Source organism: Wasmannia auropunctata, unplaced genomic scaffold, assembly GCF_000956235.1.
Source record: "Wasmannia auropunctata unplaced genomic scaffold, wasmannia.A_1.0 LD336038.1, whole genome shotgun sequence".
In the NCBI taxonomy this organism is placed as follows: domain Eukaryota; kingdom Metazoa; phylum Arthropoda; class Insecta; order Hymenoptera; family Formicidae; genus Wasmannia; species Wasmannia auropunctata.
In genome coordinates, this window is record NW_012026852.1 from 1,634,299 (window position 1) to 1,657,501 (window position 23,203).

General features: G+C 39.2%; 2 protein-coding genes across 7 annotated transcripts in view; one reads left to right on the forward strand and one right to left on the reverse strand.

The window, feature by feature from the left end:
• The window catches only part of LOC105452085 (thyrotroph embryonic factor), a 72,989-nt gene that overhangs the window by 9,214 nt on the left and 40,572 nt on the right, over positions 1-23,203 (forward strand). For 4 of the 5 annotated variants that reach the window (XM_011692931.1, XM_011692930.1, XM_011692934.1 and 1 more), the window contains exon 2: positions 20,565-20,594. The exons of the other annotated variant lie outside the window; for it this stretch is intronic. In XM_011692931.1, the coding sequence (XP_011691233.1) occupies positions 20,565-20,594 (30 nt within the window). The remainder of the gene's footprint in view (positions 1-20,564; positions 20,595-23,203) is intronic. 5 annotated transcript variants of the gene reach the window in all.
• Positions 821-3,087, reverse strand: LOC105452084 (arginine/serine-rich coiled-coil protein 2-like). 2 transcript variants are annotated; one of them, XM_011692928.1, is made up of 3 exons: positions 2,860-3,087; positions 2,457-2,661; positions 821-1,674 (listed from the first exon to the last, which is right to left on the reverse strand). In XM_011692928.1, exons 2-3 carry the CDS (start codon positions 2,657-2,659, stop codon positions 1,119-1,121), a joined length of 759 nt encoding a protein of 252 aa, XP_011691230.1. In that variant the 5' UTR covers positions 2,660-2,661; positions 2,860-3,087; the 3' UTR covers positions 821-1,118. The 2 variants fall into 2 exon arrangements, with proteins under 2 accessions (XP_011691230.1, XP_011691229.1); XM_011692927.1 differs by having other exon boundaries at positions 2,457-2,664; positions 2,860-3,086.

Genomic DNA, 23,203 nt, shown 5'->3' on the forward strand with positions numbered 1-23,203 from the left:
AGCAGACCGATTTGCGGGTCGTCGAGAAAGAGCGCGTACGTTCCTTTGAACGAAATATGTACGTATAATGAATCGATATGATAATAATGTTCAATAATCCCCAAAATAATCCTCACGTGAGTCGCGGTGAATGACGGTTCAGGTGAAATTCCGTGAATGCACAAGCGCATAAATAGGTACGTAGGCTCAATATTCAACTCGGTAGAATATACTAGAGGGATGACGTCATAGGATTGCATACGAAATTATTCCGAAATTATGGGAGAAGACAATCGCCCCTGCGGGAATAATCTTGCCCGTATCTAAATTCGGCGATCTATAATCCGAAAATTGTTATACGAGAAAGCGGAGATTGATTTGGAGGTCGTCGAAAGAACCTGTCCCTAAAATATCGTCAGGCTCGTTCTGGAACGTGGTAATTTGCATACGCGTCGCATACGCATGCACTTATCATTCACAGCTGGCGGCGCGGCGCGCGGTGGGGCAAAACACCGCTGCGATCCGCCGCCGCCGCCGCCGCGCGCCGCCGCGCGACGCGACGCGTCTTGTGTCTAGTCCTAGAGTTGCTAGGCGAAATAGTCACGCGGTGCGCGCATACATGCGTGTGCGGACTCGTCATTAGCGCGACTATCATTAGCCGGCAAGGCCGCGTTCAGGGCTGTCGACGGATGCCACGGACCCCTGCACCGTCCGTTTTCTCAGGAGGCTCGGGTTTCGCGGCTGCGTGTGTGACGGACAGCGCAATGTTTCGATTAATCTCGCGATCGTGTTTCTTTCCCTCGTGATGTTACGGATATAGACGGAATTAAGAATACGCCCGTATGGAAAAACAATTGTAATAATTAATACAGCACGTACAAAAGGCCAGAGTAAAAATAGTACATATAAATACACGTGATCTCGAAATATGTGTATAGAGATGTGTAACAGCACAGAACGCTATCGTGGACATATATAGGCAATCGTAATATAAATCTATGTATCTGTAAAATTCACTTTTGACGTTTAGAGATATTTCGTATCGAGTAAACGAGTGTCTCATTGTATGATCTACGCACGCATCATTTGCATTTCTTTTCCTGAAAAAAAAATCATTATTTTTCATATTTTTCAACTTTCTAAATGTCATCAGACGCTTGATTTAACGACTGAGAATTTTGAGAGGAGTTTTGTGAGTGCCGTTCCGAATGCTCGGACACAGAAGTTTCGCTGTTGCGCGGCTCCTCGTCTTTTCTGTCAGTGTCGTCCCTCTTGGGCAGAACCGGAGATGTCGCCTCCATTTCCATCTCGCCGGGATTAGCGCGTGTTCTAGCTCTTGCTCCGCTTCTTTTGCCTCTTCTTCTACTTCTTCTCCTGCCCCGTCTCGTCCTCCTTCGACTGCGAGAGGGACGTCGTCTGCCCCTCCTCACCCTGGTGCGTGATCTGCGACGTCTTCCTCTACGTCTTCGCCTGGTTCTGCTTCCTCTCCTCCTCGTCCTCCTCTTCCTACCCCCCTCTCTCCGCAATCGCTCTCTCCTCTCCCTCGCATATCTCCTTCGCCTCGCCTTCTCCCTTTTCCTTTTTCTTACGCCGAATCGCCACGGTTGCGCTGGACAAGGCTCCGTTACCTCGTCACCCGTGCCATTCCCCAACGAGAGCTGTCTGAGATAGTCGTGATCGTACGAATAGTATCCTCTGGAGAAGAATACCGGTAGAATGTTTTAGTACCACAATAATCACTACCTAGCGTAAATTATGATAAATTACTACAGTCGCCTTCGCATACGACGTCCAAGAACTTTTGTCGTAAAAGATCGTATACATGTATGTATCGCGAGGAATAAGTTTACACGCGGCGGATTTCTCTTCTTAAATAGATATGCTTAGTTACTCGCCACATTTGGAGGTCAGCCTTAAAGTCTTTTTAATGACTAAATTAAGCGCCTTTATCGAACGCATGTTACATTACGTTACCAGCAATCACGCAGGGTGTGACACAACGGTTATTTGATCAAGTGAGAACATTGTGTACGCGACGCGATCAAAATATTTTTTCACGAAGTGGGTCACGTATCGCCCTCGTAATCGTGACTTAATCTATTGCGCTTTATTTTTGACCCAAGCCAAGCTTTATCATTGGCATTGATAAGCGAGTTTTTCGTAGTGCAGAAAATACAACATCGTAAATATGTCCAATGTATTACGCGATATGCCTCACGCCTCTCTCGTAATTTCTTATACGATTCTCAAGAAGTCAAAATATTATCGCTTTAACTTTCAAAATAACTCTTCCGCGCAAGTAAAAAGTTTCATGCTGCTATTGTCTAATATAATATTAACGAAATGTCAATGCAAAATTCATTGCAACCCGTAACGCGTAACGAGCTTTAAATTACATATGAGAAATAAAATTATACTATAATTACTGGAGTTTAATTATATAGACAATTAAATGGGAATTCATGTCAAATTCGTACCCCTTTGAACGTTTAAGAATCCCATAGGATAATCCGCGTCGTAAAGTGAACTGCACCTGCCGTCTGGTCTCCTCGCTAGGCACATTGTACTCCTGGGAAATATAGTTACTAATTTCCCGCGATGTCGAACCTTGCACATCTTGGAGCCTACGTATAGCATTTACAACCAGGGCCTCGACCTTTGGAGTCCGCCTAGCGGGCATGTCTACTAATATTAGCATATATTATTTAATATATTTTGCATAATTGCGTCAATAAGTTTTATTACCGATACTATTACTTATCGAAAACGCATGCGAAACCGGCGAAGAAAAGTGTTATTATTTACATGAATATTAATTTGTGCTGAAAGAATTTTTATAAAAGGAGTTTAAGGGTCTTCCTTAGATGTAAGGATATCTACCTATGCGTTGCGTAGAATGTGGCAGGAATGTATTTAATTATACTTCCTTTCTGAGGATACGTAATGCAATCCATCAGATATAAACGATAAAATGTGTATTTAACGAGTCAAAATTATTTTAAATTCCCCGCATTTTTTAAACTGGATATTTTAATTCGACACGTGAAATTTTTATTGATTTCAACAAACACGGTATCCAAGGGGATGTGATCGTCAATTTCACGACGCTAAGATCACAGTGTCGTTTTTTTTTCGATTATTTTTAAATCGAAAATACCGAAATCGCTATAGTATACATAAAAACGCAATAAATGAATGAATCATTACTATATTATACGTTATAATGCTAATTGAGATTTATTTTAAATACAATTATATTAAATAATAGATTAAATATGATGATAAAAATCTGTTTTCTCTGGAACTTTAGGGGTCTATAATAATCTCTCAATATTCGAGAATCAAAATAGCGTCCAAAATACACTAACTGCGGAAAATATTCTGAAATGTTATTATAGACATTCACAACAAAAATATCCTCGCCTTCAGAAAAGAAATCGCAAATTTTGAATTATTTCGCATTCGCCATGCGCTCTTTATACCGGTTTCCCTTGAACTTCGTTCTTGCCTATCTGACGCAGACTCGTAATCGGACTTACAATCAAAGTACGACGATGAGACTCCTCGCCGAGGCGAATAAATTATGATCGAAACGGATATCTGCTTAATGGCTAAAATGTTTCGAGTTCGTTAGCGGTCGGCGCACTTAAATCAATATTTACATTGCCTGGTAACAGCGAGAAAAACCGTTGAAATAAATTGTATATTTTGCATTTAAACGATAGCAAATAAATTTCTCCTATAAGTTAAATTATTTTTATGTGATTCTAAATAATATTATATTGTTTGACTGTTATTTTGGACGCTAATTTGAGTCTCGAATATTGAGATATTATTATAGACCCCTAAAGTTCCAGAGAAAATAGATTTTTTATCATCATATTTAATCTATTATTTAATATAATTGTGTTTAAAATGAATCTCAATTAGCAACACGAAGCCACAGGAAGTAAAATATATTATAGACGAAAATGTCTATTTGTAGCGAGCATTCTCGTTCCTTCATTCTCTTCTTCCCTCGCTCTTTTTCTACCGCATCTTGAACAGAAATAAAACAGCGCAAAATGGCACCAGAGTAGCATGTCAGACGTTTGTGCCGTGACAGCTCGGAATTCTTTTCTTATACCTTTGTAAATATAGTTCTCTTCCGGCTATTTGAATCTCCTGATCGAGACGGTATCAGACTACTGGCATTATTATCTTTCAATATAAAGCATATCAAAGTTGGATACCGATATTTTCGCGTGAAATATAATTGACGTGATAAACACCTGTCGTATTTTAGAAATACATTATTTTGTAAATTTAAATGACATCAAAATCTGTTCATATATGTATAAAGATATATAGTATATAGGCATTTTGTACAATTGGGAGCGCACATGTTTAAATTACCAGTAGATTTTCTTATTACACGATATAGTATGATAACGAAAGGTAGGTACGCCTGTCTTATCACGGAAATCGACGCGACTTATCATCTTATCGATGGTGTTGCAGTTACGAGAACTGGCAGATATAATATGCTTTATTAGACTTATTTATATTGCAAATACGATCAAAATTTCTTAAGAATGAACGACTGATTTTTAAAGTATTTGCAATACAATTATCAATTGTGAATGATTTATCATTACGCATCATTTGATAAAAAAAAGAATTTGCATCGTTTCAAGCGCATGTTTATTGATGTTGTTGTTTGTGTTATTTATATAGGGTGTCTCAAAATTACCACGTTTTTTTTAAATTTTTTTTGTAGATTTGTTTATAGAATTTAAAAATGATTTTTTTTCCTTAACAAAAATTTTGTAAATGATATACTTTTTAATCATTTTTTTTTTCAACGTAACTTGGCATTTAAAAACCTCACATTAACACAATCTTGAAACAGTTTTTTAATAGAAAAAATATATGCCATGTAATTCTAAAAGACATTTCTTTATATATTTTTTTGAATTGTTATTAGTAATTCGAAATTTTCATTAAATGGAAATTTAGTATAAATTGTTCCGAGAACCTCTATGTGTGAAAAAAAGCGTGGAAAAATCGTGAAATTATTTTCAACTCCCCACACTTTTTAAACTTTTTTAAATTAAAAACAAAATAATTTAGATATAAATTCTAATTCGGCACGTGAAATTTTTATTGACATCAACAACATGGGAAATATCCAAGGGAAATGATCGTCATTCTCGTGACGCTGAGATCATCGTTCGTCGTTGTTTTTTTCTTGATTTTTCTAACTCGAAAATAATGAATACGTATAGAATCCTATAAATGTACATTTTTTTTCAATAATCTCGTGAGCTGATATATAAAAATTAAATTCTATTCGGATCGAAATATGAAAGATATCCTTCGGTAAATCACGTTAGAGCAAGTTCCTGTAGAGCGCAGCACGGATCACGTATAGACTCTGCTGGCATCTGGTACCGCTTCAAGGGAATTGGTTTCGCCAAAAGTCCGTCATTGATACCATGTTCGCAACGATAACGCAGAAACCGTCAATGCCTAAGCCTGATAGCTTCCCTCTGCACAACTCCTTTTTTTCCCCCAATATAATAATATTCGTCCCAATAATAATATTCAAATGCCTGACAATAATAGTTGAATAAAAATTCACACGTTTCGAGACTGTGAGAAGTAACTAACAAATGCATACGACAAAAAGGTCGTGACAATGGTCTTCTTCAGCGTATGTCGAGGTGCATAAGAAGAAAAATGACAGGAAATTATCTATAAATTGCCAGAGATATATATGCGGTCTCCAAGCATTCACCTGCGCGTGCAAGGGCACCGGACATACGGATCGCACACACAAGCGTCGCAGACCGTCGGTGTGCTGCGCGTTTGTCACACGCGACGCACACACACATGCGCATTCCCGTGCAAATGATGATTACTGCCGGTGTATCAATGTTATGTGCTCAATAGCGATGGAAACTAGCTCCAGCAAAAGTTTTATCGCATTCTGCGCTGCTTACAGTTACGCTCCTCTAATATAATTTATTTAAACGTATTTTAAGCGGTAAAAGTTTGTGTAATGTATATACGTACGTATATAAAATTGATAAATACAATGATTAGAAAATAAACTCTATGTCAAGTGCGCTCCAAAGATAGTAATCATCATACGCTCGTACGCTCCAAAGATAGCAATCATCACATGCCGTGCTGTTCGCGCAAGATACATGGGTTTTCCAAATTGACAGAGAATTAATTTTTTATATCAAGGTAGGAAATATTTTTACTATTTGACGAGACGCACGTGTTCATAAGTGTACGTACGCCGTTAACGTGTGCCCATTGTTAGCATTTTCGACCTTGCAGCACGCGAGAATGTGCACGGGGGAACAATCGGGACGGTCAAGGAGAACTTACAGAATAATCAGCTACGCGAGGGAAAATGATTGCGCTGCCTATGAATGAAAAGGAGGAAGCCATGAATTTCTGATTATCGTGTACTTTGTAAACACCGTTTCGGAGCGGAGTTCACGAATAACGAATGTGTCGTCCGTGGACAGGCAAAAATCTTTACCATAATCGTACCCGTCACTTCCTCACGAATTTTTGTGATGAAATCATAACGACCGTGGAACAGAATCTCCACAAAAAAGATTACATATGTCCTTAGAACAATCATACATAACAATAAGCGAAATGACTTTTTAATCACTAAATGACGTGTTTCAATGTCACGCAAATTTTTCTTACAGAAATCTAATTTAATACTAGCCAATTTAATACTTAAGAAATTACTTATTTAGAATATTAAAAAGGTAACAACAGTGCAACTAATTAATCACTACTTTCCATTAAATTTCTGTGAGGGTTTGTGAAAATAAATGGACACAGAAAGAAAGTCGCAGAGGTGATATTAATAAATAAACGCGGATAAAAGTATTATTTGCAAATATCGCGACAGATAAATTGCGCGCCGGATACTTTCTCCCTTTTGAGAAATTCAGAAAATTCTTGGGTTGGATGCCCTCCGCGAGCTTATTAATATCAGCAAGACGGACGTGCGCTCGCGCGCGCGCGCGAGGATTCAGAGCGTAATCATCGAGCGTGCCTCTTACGAGGTTATTATTGCTGGTAAGGATGAATCCATAATATCGAGGCGAGTCGGCTCGACGCGGCCGAGCGAAAGTGCCTCGGCCACATAAATGTCGGGCCGACTCGACCGAGGGGGAGGAAGGGGGGGAGGGGGCGAGAAGGTGGCTTAACGAATGTGGAGAGATCGGTGAACCGGAAGCGAAAGGCGCGCGCGCAGCTTCACGATTCGTTTGGTACGACGTATACATAAGATCGTCAGTCTCCCAGCCTTTAACGCTTCGCGGAACTAGAAATCTGTTTTTCACGCTCGAATCGCGCGAGCTTTGTTCACGCGTCTCTATATATCGTCGTGCGTGCGAACGAGAATTTTCTTCTCTTTTAATCGCTAGACGGAGATTAATCGTGAGGTGTGGACCGGATAGATACGATACGAGTAGACGAGCTGCGAAAATTCATTCGGCAAGCGTAAGACGTAACGCGAATCAACGAACGGAAAATTCTAATCTTGATCATTATCGTTAAATTAATTTCGATAATTATTTCTCACATAATTTTTTGTTTAATTGCAATGATTACTATAATACTTCTTTTTTTTTCTGTGAGATTATTCGACGAACTGAATTGGATCGATCTAATTGTCTTGGTGCTAACATTTTTATCGCGTTTGCATTCATCGTGAGAAATAGCTGTTTCCACGTGTCGATTAAAAAGGTAATTACCACGTTACGCTTGCGATGCAACGCGACCTTCGGTACTGTCGAGCCGGACACGGATGTTTCTAGGCGCGTCCGCACCGAGATTACCGCTCGGACGCGCACTTTTGCGCTCGTGGTTTTGCGACGAGATCCTCTCCCTGGGGCGGATCTTTGTTTTTGTTTTGTTTTACAAGCACGGGGACAATTCTGGCGTTTGAAAATTGGAAACGCGATATAAATGGAACGTGACCTCCAATAACTCTCGAGTTATCCCGGGATGCGGCACGGAGGATCAGCATCGGAAACGGGAGCCCACGTGCGCTCTTATTAGATGCAGCGCGATTCACGTGGCGCAACACGTGAGCGGAGGTAACTAACGCGACGAGAATTTCTACCGAGGGTGGCTTCGCGGGTGGCACGACCAGGTGGGGATTGTTAAATGCGAGGCGAGCGCGTGAAAGGGGGTGAGAGAGGCGATTTCGCTCTCCTCCTCAGTTAGCTGGTCACAATTTAGAAACAGTTGCGCAATTATTACGGCGCGAAACAAAGCGTGAAAATCTTAAATGTGTCATCGAATGGTACGGTAATAAACCGCGGTTCTATTGAACCGAAAAATCCAATCGTCTAAGAAGGAAATATATCATATTAGACTTGAAACTACTGCACGTACATTACTATTGTTAATATCGATCTTTTTCATCACTCAAGTGTACATCGATGTTGTATTTCTAAAAACTAGTTTAATCCATTTTTTTATTTTTATGGTTTATGGTCAAGCTAAGGGAAGGCTTTTCCTTTCGTAATTATGTACTCTAACAATTTTTTCGTAAGATCTAAGAATCAAATAGTCCCTCCCTGAACAGAATACGCGCGACAAGCTGCGACGCAAAGGCGAATTGTTCTGCGAGTCGCGATATAGCGACGACGATAGTAGCGACGAGAGAATTACCTCATGCGTGGCGGAGGCGGACGGGGTCATGGGGAATCGCCAGATCAATTTATATTTTAATCGTCCCGTCCGCGCACGGGAGGGACGAGGGAGGCTTTTATCTGTCGCATGGCAGGCGATGGCCCATCCGACCCATCTGCCTCAATCATCGATCGGAGAAGAAACAAATGCGGCACCACGCACGACGGAGTCGGAGTCGGGAAGCCCGCGGCCCGATCCTCCGAGTCTAAGCATCGGACGTCTACCGGTGGGATACGATCGTCGTTCGACCGGAAAATACAAAGGGATGTGCGCGCGACGTCCATAGGTAGCCCCAACGTTGCTGCAGTTGATGGATCGAGTTGATTATGGGCGAGAAGAAGAGAAGAATGCTCGTTAACCTAAGGGTTCAGACAGCTCAGTAATAAACACCGCGTATTTCGTATTTAACACTAAATTCGATGAGGCTGATAAAGCATTGCACAGAGCAAGATGAATGAAGATCACGCAGCTATATTCATGAATAAAATATAACAAATTATAAATCTAAATTAATGAAAAATATAAATAAATTATGAATCTCCGATACGATCGATTTTTTCGTTATTATATGACTTATTTTTTTATATTTTTGATAATTCTATTTACGGTAGAAATAAATTAATTCAGAGAACAAATTTTACATGGCATTAATCGCTCGTAACGCAGAGCTTATTCGGGTTAATGAAGATTCCGAATTGGTCGAAAGTCTCGTTGGAAATCGATGCGTACAAATTTGCAGCCTGCATTCTCTACTCGATGTTTATCACTGACTTACTGAACGCGTGTACGATACTTATCTATGAGCGGTCGACGCTGGTGCGCGCGCGATGCAAATGCAATGTCAGGTGAAAAGAATAAGACGAGGTTACGGAAGCGGGAGAAATTCCGGAGACGAATGCACGTATATACGAATGTACGAGTACGTTGACCTGAAATGACCTGACCTGCGACAACTCAACGTATTCGCGGCGATAAGCTAGTCATGTATCAAAGTAATCTTATGCGCGGATTATCGACACGCCGATGTGTAGCTATACGTTACGCAATGGCTTTTACATAAATGCGAAGTACGCGAACAGTTTTCCAGTTATACGTATGCGAGCAATTCGATGACGTCTACTTCCGCTATTCCGTTACATCGACTGTCAATGACTGCGGCAGGAGTTCGTGCGACGAAGTCATCTTTCACGGATTTTCCACGAAAAATTTCAGAAGTTTCAAGTTTTAATATCACTGCATGTAATCCAAGGCATTTAAAATCACGTTTCTAAAAAAAAAAAAATAATAATATCGTCAAAAATAAAATCTTTCAACGATTTGAAAGTTATATTGTCGCGATTCACCGCGATTATGACTTCGGACGAGATGCTATTCACGTCGAAGGGGGGAAATTGCGAGCCTTTATTTTTGGTTCGCTTATCGTTCACCTGTATTCATTTGCCGGCTCGGAATTAACACACCCGGAGTGCTCTTTCCAGAAGATACCCGAGCGGGGGTTGTGGGCGAACACGTGACCGGGAAACGTGCCCGCCGATGCACGTGGACCCGGGCACATCCCCCGACGCGCCTCGTGCCCTCAACCCTCTTTCGTTTCGAGGTGGAGGAGTAGCTTCCGCTTGCCTCAGTCATCGCCTGAGTCTCTTCGGGTTGCGTGCGTACGAAATTGCATCGACGACGACACGCCGCCGCCGCGAGTCTCTCCTCTCTCTCTCTCGCGGACGAGACCGATCTGATGCATCCGCGCATATAAATCTTGCCGAGAAACCGTATCGAGGGACGCACCACCGCGGGATTATGGTGCATCCACCTGTAATTAACCGAGGTCGCGATCTCGCCAATTCGGGCCGTGACGCGAGAGTGACGATCGAGAGATAGACTTGGACACCTCGAGGAAGTCGCGATCGGGGATTCGCGTGGCAACGCGCGACGAGTTTAATCCACGGCTGTGGATTCATCGAATCGAAATCGATCGGCAGATCGGAGATAATTGACAGTCGCGGCGGAACGTAACTCTTGTTCTCTCGCCATCATGATTTTCCGTGTTACTTTACGCTGCACTCGCCCGTAATACATCCAATTCGCCGTCTCTCAGTCGCGCAATAGCATAAAAATTCCGAGGCAAATAAACGCCTTACGTTTCCTCATCTCGAAGAAATGTATAGAGTTTCTCTTTTTTTTTCTTTACATGCTGTGAAATGTATGTGCGAATTGTTAATGGCAAGACTCGTGTAATTTCGCGTGATACGGCGGTTACCGTGTCCTTAATAGTGAATGCTCATAATTTCTGCGGACTTCATTGACGCGAAAGAAATCAAAGATATGTATATTTGATATGTCTTTATCTCGTTTTGCTTTCATCACTGTGACGTAACCTTTCGACTACTATAACCACATGCATATTTAAGCAAAAGAGATTAGCGATTGGCATGCCATGAAATACTTTCACACTTTCGCTTTATACGTTTCAAGTGAGGTATCAAGTTTTTAAATTTAGCATTGTTATATTATTTGCATATAATATAATAAATGTGAATACGCGTAATTTAAAAAATGAAAGTTTATAATATTTCCCTATTGATTATTTTTATGTTGTCTATTTTTCTTCCTTTCGAATTCTTTCACGAAATTGATGAAAAGAATAATAAAAGATGTTGACGTTTAGATTCTACATGAATTTTATATTTTGTATTCATAAATGAGAGAAACTATGCAAATATAAAATTTTGCACTTTTTTTTTATATACGCCATTAAATAAATAAACTGAATAAAAAAGTTTTAGAGGAATAACTAATATTTAATCGATTATGTATTTAAACTCTGCTATTGTTCGCGAGGTGTGAGGTTCGGATGAAATATTACGGAGAGTATATTAATTTCTATGGCTGTTTACAAAGAGTTTTTTCAATCCGTTAATTTCTATGCATCGTCTGTAGGATTCGTAGACAATTCAATTGCAATTTGACAATTCAATGGCAAAATGCAAAAAAGAGACAAAGCAAATATGATTTGCTAATTTGTGACCGGTGAAACGTAGAAGATCATAATTTAGATATGCATCGTGAAAAAAATTGCAATCAGAACGACAAGAGCAAATCGTTGTTAAATCATCATCAACGAATTATTTCGCAAACTGAAAATTGATTAACTTTTGCAACATCAATGCAAAACTGGACAAAAATAAATAACAACTAAAGGTAGATAAACTTTACTTAATCAATAAAAAGCAATTCTTCCATTATTTCGGAAAGTGGGTAAATAATAAACGTCCAAATTAACGGATATTTTGATGGAATTTGACGAAACGATAGCGAACTACTGAACGGAAGTCGAAGTCAGGCATGGTGTCGAGTTTGTTCTGAATAGCGAGTGATTGTGCGAAAACTATTCGGACCCAATATACCACACGGCGCATCCGATAAGAAAAAAGAAAGAAGCTTATAGTCGAATCCAGAATGGATTCCTGCGGCTGGCCGCGAATGGGGAACGAGGATAGCGAGGGGACGACCGGTACGGACGCGGCCGCCTCTTGGCAGCAGTGTTACACCTGGTGCACGCCGTACTCGCATCCGCACCCCCACCATCACCATCCGCATCATCCCCGTCAGTATCAGGGTAGCCAGTATCAGCAGCTACCGGGAAGCGCCTCCGCCGCGACAAACGCTTCCACCCACTATCCATCCTCCCAGCAGCATCATCTGCAGTTGCAAGGAGCCCAGCTGCAGCCGCCTTTGGACCAACAGCAGCATCTTCACCCTATTAGAGGAGAGGGCGGGCTCAGGAAAGCCGTCCCTTATGACGGATCAGGTATCCAATTCGCGTGCAACACATCGACTTAGAAAATATCGATCCATTTCGTAATAATAAAAAAAAAAACGAGGCAATTTCGTATGGAACAAAAAATTGTACGAATTGAAGCTCAACGATTTACTGTTAATTAATTATATAAGATAAAGCATGTCTCTTCTGCTGACGATTATAAGCTTATTACGAGACACCGATTTGATACCGCGGCATTAATTATATTTCTTCGAAAAAACTTACTTCGTTCTTCTCTTCTTCTCCTGGGTATTCCAAATCGTCTCTCTTCTCCAGGGAGAATTTCCCGGATGCGAAATTATGTAAGCACTCCGGTAAATCGTCACGCGATGTCAATCTAAATGGATCGATCTTATTGATAGGATTAATATACCTTATCGGTTTCGAATTAGCCTGTTCTAAACACATTCTAAATTTGATCCCGATTATAATACCATCCTCTTATAGACTTCGGCTATACTATACCCAAGAGATTCGCGTTTCTTCATTGCGACTTTTATGATACCGTCAATCGTCGATGATACAAAGAATGACGAAGGCGGTAAGAAAGATACAAGATTCCGTGGTCCACGCCGCTACAGTGAAAGAGACTTAATTGAAAATAATATTTACTTGTCGCTATCACCAACACCTCGCGCATTGCATCCTTACGCCGACTGCCAGTCGATAGCGTTATTCAAGATGATCCAATTTTCTAAAGACGCGATAGCGAGCGATTATAATAATGAAAGCCTTACAGCTGCGAGCCAGGAAAACGTATCGTGCGACATAAGACGTGCACGTGTGAATTTTACCCAATTAACTTTTGTAAAATAAATGCGCAAAAATTAGCAATATTTATTTGTAATTATTTGTAATCAACGAATTATGCACTTCGCGATAATAAAATTGAATTTTTAGACAACAAGGTTTAGACAAGAAGGTTTTGCGCTGCTCTTATAAAATCGTAAAGATATTAAAATGGAAAAAGTTCCTCAATTTCGTGGCACGACACTTCCGCAAATCCTTCGTGTCTTCGTTAATAAATCGCAAATGACAGGTTTGTGAATTAGATGTTTCCGTCGTTGCACGACGCCGGCGGGCGTCGGAATGGCGAACACGCCGAACGCAATTTTTCCGGGCGCACGTTTGCGTAACGCGTCTCGCGACGAAAGGGATTTACCACTCCACGAAAGCTCTCGCAAAAAAAAGGCAAGGAGGAAGCGATGTGTTGCCCACGCAACCAGTCGGTAAACAGTCCGCTGAATTATTCATGCGGGGAATCTGTTGCTTCCATCCAAACGGCTGTACCGTTTCGCGACGCGGATTTGTTTAACCTAAAGATATATTAGAGAAATAAATTGACTTATTGAGACGCGGACTCGGACTGAAGTATAGATATTTCCAGCCTACAGTTCCCCGATATAGCAGACACGCGTTTATTTATCGTTACATTATTGTTGTTCTTTCTCTCGTCATTGATTATTTTTATGTCGAATTACATATCAAATAGCACATTTATGAAATTGATTGATAGATACACATTCAATTAAACCTTTAGCTCCAAAATTCTCAATGTTTGTAACGTAAATTGTAAGAAATAGGAAATTAATAAATTATAGCGCGAAGTATATGATATGATTAACGCAACAGAATCTTAGCTGTGAATAACAGAGCATTATAATGCGATTCTTTGTAGAGATGACGCATTCCAATGACATCATTAAAATTGCACATACGCACCCGTAATTATACTCCTTTGTTAGTGTTTTCCGTCATGCGGCGCTCGCACTTTTCGTACTTAGGTGAGCGTATTATTTATTCATGACGCTTTCATATAAATATTTATTAATCCGTTTACCGCCTACCTAATGAAACATAAACTTCTTTTGCGTCTTTTACGATCTGTTTAATCTTTTTGATTCAGGAGCGGATAATTACTTATCGCGGCCTGAAGCTAATAAATCTGTGCAGATCTCCAATGCGGAGATGTTCTAAAAACATATGTGTGTAATTTCAAGAGAGATTGGAAAATGTTAATAAAATTCTATTCTGCGGTACCTTTTTGGGGGACAATTGAGTCACAATCGGGTTTTATGAATTTAAGTTACATTTTATTACCATATGCATATAGAGGTATTGCGTGCTATACAACTTCTGTGGTCCTTCGAATTTATCTGCTTTGAAATCCAATTACGTAAGGATTGTATTATTTACCCGAGTTTATCGTCGGAGAACATTTTTCAGAATGCACCGGGACGACTATATCGTGTGTTTATCCGAGAAAAGCGACTGCAAATGGAAATAGCCGTTGCGGGCACAATAACGTTGCGGAGCGTTATTTTCTCTCCCATGGAAATTCGAGATAATCCCGATATCAAAATAAACACCAACGTCCATCACGTGGAGCGACGTAACATGGAAACTGTATCTAATCGCGCACGATTTCCATGGACCGGGGATTCTTTTCGCCATGTCCGTTCTTTCGCACATACTTTTATATTACTCCGTTATTCAAATTGCGTTCTGTCCGATCGATTTTGGGACGCGCGAGAGAGAATAACTCATATCTTTTGGGCAAACGGGTCTACGTTATCGTAAAATTTCTTCCGGTTATGTATCACATTTTGCTTTGCATTTTCACGTGTACGTACGTACGTTCTCTCAAAAATACTAACTAAATCAAATTAAATAAAAATTTATTATATAACTTAACTCTTAACTGCATATCTCGATTACGGCACAGTACGTAATCACTGCAATTTATTAAACCTAATGACGTAAAAAACATTTCATGTATTCTGTTTTTATGGAGTAATAAATCATACATGGAATAATAAAAGAGAGATTAATACGTGACAAAATCTTAAAATTATATTTTCGATTTCTTTTCCCGGTAACTTTAGACCTCTAAATTTATTCATATTAGAAGTCAAATGCGTAAAAGTAAATGATTAATTGAATAACTAACGACAGTTACCACTTACCAAGGATGGTATAAACGGAGTGAAAATGCTACTGCGCGAGAGGTCCGCCGATGCACGGTGAATTATACGGTGATCGCTCGATTAGCGAGACGACATTGGAGAAGACGCGTATCCTTCGAGCGGTAACGTAAATCTATCTGCCGTCAGAACGCAATTACGGTAACTTCTCGCGCAACGCGGCATCCCGCTAAACCGCACGTATGACTTATTATTGTTTCTCCGCTGTCATGCACACTTTGTACGTAGGTATAACGCGTAGTACGTGGTACAGGGATTGGGCGGACGTGTGCGCGACAAGTACCGGAGGAGAGGATTCGTTCGTGAAAGCGCGATATTCTGGTTTGCACAATTAATTAATTATCTTACGGCGTGTTGCGGCATCTACGGTTCCATAAACCACGGATTTTTTCAAAGTCGAGCGAATCGATACGTCACTGAGATTCAGCCTATGCGTGTGCAAAAAGTGCAAATCTCGTAAAAGAAGCTTCAGTTATAATTTAAAGCACGTCTAAATAATTGGTAATCGAAATTATTTTTTTAAGGAGAATATGTAAGAAGTTCTTATAATATATGAGAAGTGTGGAAACGAGAAAAAATTTAGAAAAGATGACAAATGTTAAAAAATTAAAAATTTTGATGTAAAATATACATGTCAAAATGCGTGTATTCATATTTAATTATAGACACATAAATGGTAGTAATGAAACTAAAAAGGTTCAGATGATTTTGTTAAAAGGAATTATTAAATATTTGACATGTATCTAAAATATTATATAAAATAAATAAATTTTACCAATAAGCAGAATGAGAAAAATTTGACGTATGTAGTTCATTACAAATGACTAAGAACTATCCTCGAGCATTAATTAAAGTTAACGAAGATCTAAAAAATTATCTTCTAATTATCTTAAAAGAGGTGAAGCATCTCAATTAAAAAAATATCTATTTTATTCAACAAACAAAATATTATATTCGTGAGAATATATATACTTCTGTATTATTTCTAATAACTGGTAAAAAAAAAATAATAAAAATGATTATTATCTCCATAATTAATTTCCTTCCTGCGAAGACTAATCAGGATAGAATTACTTGCGGTTTGCTCGTTAGATTCTCAAGGAGCACGATTTCGTCGTTTTTTTTTCTCATCCGCATACGCGCCGATGAAGAATCGCGCGATTTTCTGTCGTGGTCATTGTGGCCGTTTCTATCTTGTTATATGGAAAAAAGATCGGATCGAAGGTTCGCGGAAAAGAGGCGGATTGTAAGAGAGGCGAACGAGAGAGACGACACGAGGGGCGTAACGACATCGCGAGAAATGGTGGAAGCAACGGGGGGGTAGAAGAGTCAGGAGGCTAAAACGGAGGAGGAGAAGGAAAGCGATTACCACGACGACTTGTATCCTGCGCCTCGGTTAGCTCGGTTAGAAATAAACAGCGGCCGCTGGTTATCCTGAAACGTTGCATTATCCGTTGCAGCGAGATGGAACGCCTTGGACAACGTCCTTGAGCGCGGAAACGCACTTCGGATATATCACGGCGGTACCGTAGGCGAGCGGAAAAATCAAACGTGCTAAACGAAGATCACGCCCGTGCCATCGTTTAATTTTGTTCAATCTTGTCCGCGGCGTGAATTTCTCTCAGTTCGCTTTGCGGAAATCTAACATCGTGTGCTATCACTATCATTTAAAAAAATTTAATTTCTGATTATTAATTTAATTCCTTGAAAAAGAACGCAATATTTTTTAACTACACAGTTCACTTACATTTCTATGTATTACTTAATTATAGTAAAAACAAAATTATATATCTATACAAAGGATTGTACGTATCAGGTTTCATAACACACCATACAAGATTTTAATGGCGTATTTTGAAGATTAATTATAGTTAAAAATCTTGATACGAAAAAGTCGAGATCAAAAATCTTCTGAATTCTGATCAAAGTGGTGCATGTACGGTTTACGCGTTTATAAGTGTGCTTATAATTCAAGTTATGAATAAGTATAAATTAACAGGCTATAAAAAAATTAAGATAAAATTGTGTGGCATGTTATAAGATTAGATACAATCAGCAATCATTAGTACATGTTTTATTAAGTAACACACTTAATAAAACTAGCTATGCTATATGATTATAAAAAATTTCCCTATCTTTTATTCATGCCTGTGACATAGATTATAAAACAATCTTTAATTATGCTGTCTCGCATTATTTATTTCATTTTGGATAGATAAGAGGAGATTGTAGTAGGGACTAGTATTGTGTATGTAATGAAGTTTACTTTGGTAAATTTAAAAGTTGAAACGATGCAACTAATAAAAAATCAAGGAATAGTTAAAATATAACTGCATGAAAATCTAAAGTCGAAACTTGATTGCATTTACATTAGAATTAGATAAATAAATTTTCATCGATAAGCAATTTACATTGACGAAAATTCAAAGCTCGCGACGCGTAATAATGTATACTTATACTACAATACAAATATCGTTGGATAAATAATCATCTGCCTGTAAATATAGTAATTCATCAATAATTTTTCTGTCACCATTAATTAAATGAATAAATCCCGCGATACATTCGCTCTGAGCCAGCGCTTCGATATATTTCGTTAATTATAGCAATTAATTAATCGCCGAATGTTCGTAGAGTACGATTTTGTTTTGAGGAGTAACGAGACGACTTCGGCTACTACCTGCTCGCTTGAGTGTCAACGCACGAATGATAGCGCTGTGTGATAGCTTTGCGTACACGCTACCGCGCGGTACGCGGCACAAAAAACAAACACCGAGGTGACGCGCCAGCTGTTAGCTCCCCGAAATCATTTATCTTTTAGAAATTTATTTCTCATCGATAATATAATAATAATAATTTTATTTCTCGCGCTACAAATTAATTATTAACAAGTGCTCGATACTTGCGGCTTTCTATTACGTTCTATCATTCGCGTATCACTCCGCGCTCTCAATCCGAAAATGTGTGTATGTATAATCGACAAAAAATGCAAATCGCGTCACGAGGTATTATTCGAACTTAAGCATCGTTAGAAAGACAATTCTACCATCCATAAGCATTGCTACGGGACAATGATTTATTCTCCCACATTATTACTTTGATTCATACGTCGAGTGAATAAATCATGGGAATATTCTGCGTCGATAAATAGCCATATCGTATCGATTAGCTTACGAGTTATTAATTGCAAAATTTAATTACTTGCGTGGATAAATAATCGCTTAGCTATTAATAAATCATCGAGTTTGGCGTTTTTAAGTAATTGTCACGTTCGTGTTTTGGAAACGATAGGCTGCCACCTCGCTGTTGGAGCGTCGCCGTGCGAATGGCGGAGAAGTGATTGCGTACGCACGACGGCTAGGACGCGATGTATGCCGCCAAAACAGACACTTCGTGAGGCAACTTGCTGTTCCACAAAATGTTTAACGTATTGTAAAGTAAATGTCGAATATTCATTGCGTTTCGACAAACGTCCTATTATTTGTATATTAAATTAAATTTTTATTTAAAGAATAAAATCCATCTCATTTTGATCATTGATAAAGATATATTATTACTTCGAACTTTTGAATAAAAATGCATGTTTCGAATAAATAAAAAATTTTTCTTAATCTTTTCATAAATCAAGGAAACGAAGTTAAATCGTTTCAAAGAACGTGGCAACTCTTTTCTCTGATTGGTTAAAATGGGATTTAAAAATGGGAAGTTCCATTCCGATTTATTCCAGATTATCAACACACATCAATACACATACACACTACTTTGTTCTTTCTGTTATTTTTTTATGCATTCGCAACTGTGTATCCGCGATAAATAAAAGCGCGCTGCGCGATATTTCTGGATATTTGTAGCTCAATTATTATTCATTATTGGCATCATTAGCAAATATTATTAGAGCACAATATATGCACAAACGTTAATTAAATTAATGGAGACTCTCGATTGTTGTAGAGTGCTTATTGCAATAAAATTAAACAGAAGTGGAAATGCAGAGAGTACATGTCCAATTATAGCTAAAATTATCATCAGCTGTTAGAGTTTTCTAATAATATTTTACCGCAGGTGCAATTGTAATAGATACGCGATGTGAGACGATCTAACGAAAATTTACCCCTTAGAAGAATATCTAATAGCTACGACAAGTGCAGGAACGCTTTAGATAAAATAACTACCCGTTTGTCGCGCGGTTGCATCAAACGTTTTCATCCTTCACGCTGTAATTACCTTTGATGCCCATACCGTAAGACTTGTCGGCACAAACCGACGGTGCATTAATGAATAATTAATAATCGCGAATGGATATAATCGCGGCACGTGCAGCCGCGGCGCGACACGACGATGTGGCTGTCGCGCCGCGTCGGTGTGCGTCTGCATTCTCTGCTCGCTGTTTTAAATAATGTCCGAAGGAAGTATAGCTGGGGTGATGCTGCGCACCACCGGACCTTAGGGTCGGCGGAATCCGCCGCGTGCGGATGCGATGCGGAGAATCCGAGAGCAGGAAAGTGGCCGCGGGCGCGTGGGCCCGGGTGGGCAGGGCCTCGGGGTCAGGGATCACCGGGCGGCAGAAAAGAAACCGGGGAAAATGTTCCTGCCGCGAGAGATACTCTATCTCTCGGCTCATAATGCGCAAGTGGGAGGCTGCACGCATACGCACGCATAGAGAAGGAAAGAGGGAGAGAGAGAGAGAGCGCGCGCGCTATGCGCTCGTCCTCCGTGTGCATCGCGATGCGGACGTGCAATCTCCGTGAAAGAAAGGGACCCTTTTGTCCGCTCTTCTTCCCTCCTCGCTTTATTGGGCTTTGTTTTACCTCGCCTCCACCTCCGGAGAATGCGATTCGTTGCGCTGCGGACGCCATGTGATCTTCGAGACACACGCGCGAGTATATAATATGTCGTATATAATGCGCGTAGAATAAGAGAGAGAGGAAGAGGGAAAGAGAAAGAGAGAGAGAGATGGGAAGAGGCGGAAATTCGCTTACAATTAGAGAGATTTTTCTCTTTTTATCTCTTTCATTTTCAATCATTGACGTTCAATAGCAATACTATAATTGTATCGTTTTCAGGTGACCCCATGATAACATCCTCTCTGAAGGGTAAGTGACCATCGACGATCTTTTTTTTTTTTCTTACTTTGCATATATTTTCCCTATTGAAGGATCCACGAAAGGATTCCCAACGCGAAGTGTTTGTCCCTTCCCATCGAATTGAAAACGACAATACGACGAGTCGCTGCTCCCTTCTGCATGCGTTTTATCAGTTACATTATATGTCCACGCTTCTTATATTATACAATATTTTCGTAGATTATAGAGAAAATAGCTAGAGACTTCGATTTATATAAAGCAACAAACAGCCGAATTATTTCTAGTGATTATTTTTAAATCATTCTAGAAGAGATATCATTTTAGAAAAATAGTTAACATAATAAAAATGTATATCAGAGTATTCTAGCATACGACCCGAAGAAGCTATCGTATGCACGTTGGTATTATTTCGATTATTATTACTTCTCTAGAACGATGTTTTGTAAAGTCGGTTTTGCTGGGATGATCAAGAAAACAAGATTAGTAAGAAATAAACGATACAGTTGACATGAATAGATAAAGAATTCGTAGATTGGGCAGATATCTCGTGCAATTAGAACGGCGGATGCACAGATAAATTATCATGTATGCAGGTACGCAACGGAGTTGCATTCAATCGACTCGCGATATTTCGCGAGAAACACGAACTAACTAAGGGTGGGAGAGAGGCCGGCGGATACGCGAAGAGTCGCCCGGCCTTGTGACGTCATATCCTGTCATGTCTTCATACACACTCGCGTTACGATAGTCACGAAGAGCACAAAAAAAATCTTATGCATACCTCTCTAAAATGTTATTCATCTTTATTCATTCTTCGTGCTCATCTTCAAGTCGCGTTCTAAGAGACCAATGATGTGGCCGTGATGTTTTTTTACAAAGCTTTAAAATTTCTCGAACTTCTCTTCAATATTTAATCAATGAAATCCCGAACAAATGAATACAAAATGATTTGCTTCCATCGTTTTGTACTTTTTGTCAAAGTTCATACGTTAAATGTAAGCTACGTGATTTTAGAATTCTGATACAGTAATGATTCATTTAATGTGTAATATAATTTGACATAGCAAATATATCATTATAATCATTCTTCGGAATAAAACGCGTGTTTTATAAAGCAGCCGCCCCAATCATTTTATTGTTTTATCATTGTAATTCCCGTTGCCATGATTTCAACCATTTTTAATAGCTTGCCAACACGTGTTCGCGTCATGGCAACTCGAGTTGAGATGTAATCAATCGTAATTATGATATATGAACGTCTTCGTTCCATCGTGCGATAGAAGTACCTGATTTTCGATAATAATCTCTCTATTGTTGGTTGATTGATTAGTTGTCGAGTGTGCAATGTGTTTGTATTTGCTTTTAAGGTACCAACCGAAAGAACGTTTCAATTAAATTATTTTAATAAGAATATATAATTTTTAATATATTTTTAAATTGTTTACTATGACTTATATATTATCTTAAATTGATCTGTATTTTTTTTATTATGCCTGTAGTCCGATAGTTATATATTAATCATACAAATGATTTGACGATTCATATTTCGTTCCATGAAATAGCGTGCATTCTGGAGAGTATAATGAACGGTCAACGCATGAAATTATAAGTTTCACATGATCGACGAGTAATGATCTCGTTTTTTATTTTATTATTGCACGATTTGCGCGGTAAAGAAATGCAGAAATCACCTAGTCGAAGAACAGTATTAATCGTACAAAAGTATTCAACTCGAGAAGCTTTTCATTTCAAAGAAAAGCTCGCAAATTTGATTTAAAATTCCATAGAACGGCCGCAAACGCAAAATCATTTGTAATACAAAATTATGAAAAAGATCTTAATAACGATAAGACTTATATTTTTAATTGATATACTATCTTTCGTGTATACGAAGCGATTCCTCGGATCGACAAAAATAATTTACGAGCGCATCCATGATTACGTAATCTTAAGACAGTTCATCCAACGTATCTATGAAAGAAGTGTCGACATCGCACGATGCTCGTGTCTTCGCTCGGCGGAGTGGATCTCGCGACGATTACGACCGAATTCTGGCGCGGCTGCATTTAATAATGGGGTTTCAATGAAACGCGTGTCGGTGACAGATAAACAACAGGTACGCTCATTCTGGCTCGATTCGATGGAAAAAAAAACACAATGTATCGCTGCACGAACACCGATTTCCGTGTGTGGACGATCGCATTGCTCCCAAATTATCGCGGTGCTTTCCTCTTCGTGCGTCAACTGTTTTAACTGACAATCTGCGATTGTTGAGCATCGATTACTGCCGGTAACTGCATTGGATAATTGAGTAGCGTGCAGGAACGAGTTAAATATATCGTTCAACGAAAATGATTTAAATGCAGGCTATGATATTTGAAGTGACGTATATACCTTTGATGTATATTTTTTTAAAAGAATTATATGTTTAAGGCTTAAATTTATGATCGGTCGATCTTAAGATTTTCTTGCAAGAATGTCTTGCACGCGAGTTTCTCCGTCGATCTTTCTGGTACTACGAAGTACGATCAATTTCAAAATCATTATCGATACGATTATTAAAACACATAATTAATGAAGGTGGCCTTAACTCCAGCTGCTTTGCATACTGTCGTTTT